The following is a 3,968-nucleotide window of genomic DNA, read 5'->3' as shown; positions in this document are numbered from 1 at the left end:
ATATATTTATATATATTTTTTATTTTTAATAAATTGTCCTTTTATGTAATTTTATATATTTCAAAAACTTCCAGCTACTTTTACCAAACATTCATATAACAAATAAAAGCTACAGCTTCCTGCTACCAGCTACCAGCTACACGCTACCAGCTACCTGCTACCAGCTAACCGCTATCCGCTTTCAGCTCACAGCTACTTTTACCAAACACACCCAATAAATATAGGTCACTCACTCCGTCATTCTTGAGCAATTCCTTGCGCTACTCTCTCTTAACCCTCTTTTCACGGCGGCGCGTATCCATCACACGATTTCTTACTCCTTCGATTTTACTTCGTTTCACCGCCATTTCCTACCGGGATACACTGTATCTCCATCAGGTAGTGGTATGTGCTTAAATCGTCGTTTGCTTGTTTTTTCAAATAATTTGCCGATGCCTCAGCGTCTTATCTCTGTGTCTTTTTTGGATTATCTTCGTCTCTAAGTTTCTACTTCATTTATAGTATACGAACACTATCTTTGTTTGATCTTTATATTTTTAACTTCAAACCTTGTCTCTGACGGAAATATCGATCTTGGTGTTTGAAAAATGCTCGCATTGAAAACCCTGATTACGGTTTTTTAGTGCGACGACAAGTAACCACAAATCAAAAGTTGTATAAACCGAATCAAACATTAGGGTTTGAGGAGGACATCGGTAAACCCTGCGCTTTCAGTGATAATTGCCGTGTTATTCGGTTTTCGTGATTTTATCCAACATTAGGGTTTGAGAAGTACATCAACAGAAGTTAGAAGTTCTATCTTAATCCGTTCATTCGCGGTATAATCTTGGTTTCTAAGTAAGATTAATGGCACCTATAACACATTAACATTATCATTTCTCATCCGATCATCGATTCACAGTCAAATGAGACTTCTACTGATATTTCTGTTGTTTTTTCATTTCTGTTATATTTCTTTCCAAAATCACTCATCAACTGATGATCCATAAATCAGTGGACCAATGATTTTGAGTTAACTCACAGATTATATAAGAGTGATATCTTTTGTGTTGCAGATGAGTTCCAAAAGAGGTGGTGGTCAGTCTAACAGAGGCGATGGCAACAAGCCTTCACCCAAGGGTAAAAACATAGCCAGTGGTTCTAGCTATGATGTTGATCAATTGAATCAAGCAGTCCAAGATGCGAACCTGGATCCAAACCAGGATGGAAGTTGGGAGGTCATCTCCAAAAAGAACAAGAACAAAACTGGAAATGGTGCTTCTTCCAAACAGTGGGCTGCCCAGACTCCCAAACCCAATGCATGGGGTCAAGGTCAACCTGATACCCAAAGAACTGGTGGCCGGGGAAACGGTCAGGCCAGGGCTCCAAACAACACATGGGCAGCAGCTCAAACAGGCGGCAGAGGTGGTGGCGGTGGTGGTGGTGGTAGCAACTACAACTACAATGGTGCTTCAAATGCAATTCCTCCGCCTCTTCAGAGTGGATGGAATTGGAATGCTAGGCCAGCCAATGCATGGCAATTGGGAAATGATGCTGGGAGGAGAGAGAATGCTCCAGAAGTTGTTATCCAGGAAGATGTTGAAGACCACAATGACATTGGCGAGATTGATGGATCCGATGATGATGATGATGTTCTTTTGACTGATGAGTATGATTCAGATGAAACCCCAAGAACCCATGAGGTCCGAAAGAAGAACAAATGGTATTCCGACTTTTTCGAAACTCTGGACAGTTTGACTGTGGAGCAAATCAACGAGCCAACCAGACAATGGCATTGCCCCGCATGTCAAAATGGTCCAGGTGCCATTGACTGGTATCGCAGCCTTCCTTCTCTTGTGACACATGCAAAAACAAAAGGGTCAAAAAGAGTCAAGATTCATCGCGATCTAGCTGAAATTTTGGAGGAAGAGTTGCGTAGAAGGGGAGCTACAGTGGTAGCAGCTGGTGAGTCATATGGTCAATGGAAAGGTCTCAATGAAGTTGTGAAAGATAAGGAAATCGTGTGGCCACCAATGGTTGTCATCATGAATACACAACTTGAACAAGATGAGAATGATAAGGTATGTTATATGATTTACATTATCTTCACTTTCTTTAATGTTTAATCAGTTTATGTAAACTGACACAAATTATTGTGACTCAGTGGCTTGGGATGGGGAATCAGGAGCTTCTTGATTACTTTGGGTCATATGAAGCTGTGAGGGCCCGACATTCTTATGGGCCAAAAGGGCATAGAGGAATGAGTGTTCTGATATTTGAATCCTCTGCAGTGGGGTACACAGAAGCCGAGAGGCTGAGCAAGCATTTTGAACATCAGGGTACTGACCGAGATGCGTGGGATCATCGCAGGATTCTGTTTTATCCAGGTGGCAAGCGACAGCTGTATGGCTACCTGGCAACAAAAAGAGATTTGGATTTCTTCAATCAGCATTGCCAAGGTCTGTTGAATTCACTTTTCCAATTCCATTCTTTTGTCAATTCCATTCCATGGTTGTGAACATGCTGTTTGTGATTTGTTTAGGGAAATCGAAGCTGAAGTTTGAGTTGGTTTCTTACCAAGAAAGAGTTGTGAACCAGTTGAAGCAAATGAATGAGGACAATCAACAACTGAATTATTATAAGAACAAAATTGCTAAAGAACAAAAGCATTCGAAAGCACTTGAAGAGTCGTTTGATTTTGTGACTCAGAGGCTGAGGAAGACTGAAGAAGAGAACCGGATTGTGAGGGAGAGAACACAACGCTACCATGAACAAAACAAGGAAGAGGTAAGTTGTGTTTATGAAAATATTGTTGTCTGGATAAAATGATATAAATTTTTCATCTTTTTTGTTCAGATGGATTATCAGGAGCAATTCTTTAAAGATCAGCTGAAGATAATCCATGATGCTAGGAATGCAAAAGAAGGGAAGTTTGATAAGCTACAGAAGGAAGAGCGCATGAAAGTTGAGCAATCTTATTCTGTGGTGGATCCTCAGAAGAGGTATCAACATACTTGCTTGTGGTTTTTTGTTTCTTTCATTGGGTAGCTTTTTTTTTTTTTTTTTTTTTTATCAAAGTAGAGAAAAAGAAAAAGAGTAATGTTATAATATGAATGAACACAAACACACAGGGATGAGAAGCTTGAGGCAATGAAGGAATTTGAGGAAGAGAGGGAGAAGCTGATGAAAGCTCTTGAAGAGCAGAGGACTGAAATGAAGAGCAGGCATTGGAAAGAGGAGATTGAGCTGGAGAAAGGGTTTGATGCTGTGCTGACTCAATTGATGGATAAGTACACCAATAAACTTGAAGGATGAATGAATGTCTGATTAGTACTACTCTAAAAGACCTATCATATTAAATATCCTAAGAGTAAGGTTCGATATTTGGTATTGAACGTATGAGGCATATATATGTGGTTTACTTGCTAATTCAAGTTTAGACATTAAAGTATTTGAATGGTTGCAACTAATATATATATATATATATATATATATATATATATATATATATATATATATATATATATATATATATATATATATATATATATATATATATATATATTACTTAATACTCGGTTGGGTGGCTGGTGAAATGTTGTTTATCCACTTCTCAATCTCGTGAAATAAGTAGTTTCCGTAATGGTTTCCATTTTTTTTTTTACTCTTAAAGTGTAAATAATACAAATTCACTAGGTTTGTGAAAATAGATATGACTTATGATTTACATAAAAATATAAGTTACCAAATTCATCATACAAGACGTCTTCCAATCAATAGGTTGCAAAAATACAATCAAATGTAAATGCAATGCAGGATGGATATGTAAAAGCCTAAAGGAAGAGATTGAACTGAACACGATGATTTCTAGTAGTTGGTGACGATTCACTCTCTCCATCAGCTTCACTCAATTGATCCATTAAAACAATATTTAAAGATTGACAGACATGACACAAAACTGATCGTTGTAAACTTGAAGAACCCAAGTT

General features: G+C 38.2%; 1 protein-coding gene across 4 annotated transcripts; it reads left to right on the top strand.

Moving 5' to 3' along the window:
* The first annotated feature begins 221 nt into the window (after positions 1 to 221).
* Positions 222 to 3,430, top strand: LOC144997121 (protein SUPPRESSOR OF GENE SILENCING 3-like). Of its 4 annotated transcripts, none has more exons than XM_078956949.1 (6): positions 222 to 378; positions 1,056 to 2,060; positions 2,144 to 2,438; positions 2,522 to 2,766; positions 2,836 to 2,981; positions 3,111 to 3,430. In XM_078956949.1, exons 2-6 carry the CDS (start codon positions 1,056 to 1,058, stop codon positions 3,292 to 3,294), a joined length of 1,875 nt encoding a protein of 624 aa, XP_078813075.1. In that variant the 5' UTR covers positions 222 to 378; the 3' UTR covers positions 3,295 to 3,430. The 4 variants fall into 4 exon arrangements, with proteins under 4 accessions (XP_078813075.1, XP_078813076.1, XP_078813078.1 ...); XM_078956950.1 differs by having other exon boundaries at positions 239 to 384; XM_078956952.1 differs by lacking the exon at positions 222 to 378 and adding an exon at positions 436 to 818.
* Positions 3,431 to 3,968: the final 538 nt, after the last annotated feature.

Source organism: Lactuca saligna, chromosome 5, assembly GCF_052625555.1.
Source record: "Lactuca saligna cultivar CGN05327 chromosome 5, ASM5262555v1, whole genome shotgun sequence".
Lineage (NCBI taxonomy): Eukaryota > Viridiplantae > Streptophyta > Magnoliopsida > Asterales > Asteraceae > Lactuca > Lactuca saligna.
This window is presented reverse-complemented; position numbering and strand designations above follow the sequence as displayed.

Excerpts from the sequence above, each read along its gene's own strand:
- LOC144997121 (XM_078956949.1), top strand. The coding sequence starts at position 1,056 with ATGAGTTCCAAAAGAGGTGGTGGTCAGTCTAACAGAGGCGATGGCAAC. Across the intron at positions 2,439-2,521 it reads CTTCAATCAGCATTGCCAAG|GGAAATCGAAGCTGAAGTTT; the intron begins GTCTGTTGAATT and ends TGATTTGTTTAG. Across the intron at positions 2,767-2,835 it reads ATGAACAAAACAAGGAAGAG|ATGGATTATCAGGAGCAATT; the intron begins GTAAGTTGTGTT and ends TTTTTTGTTCAG.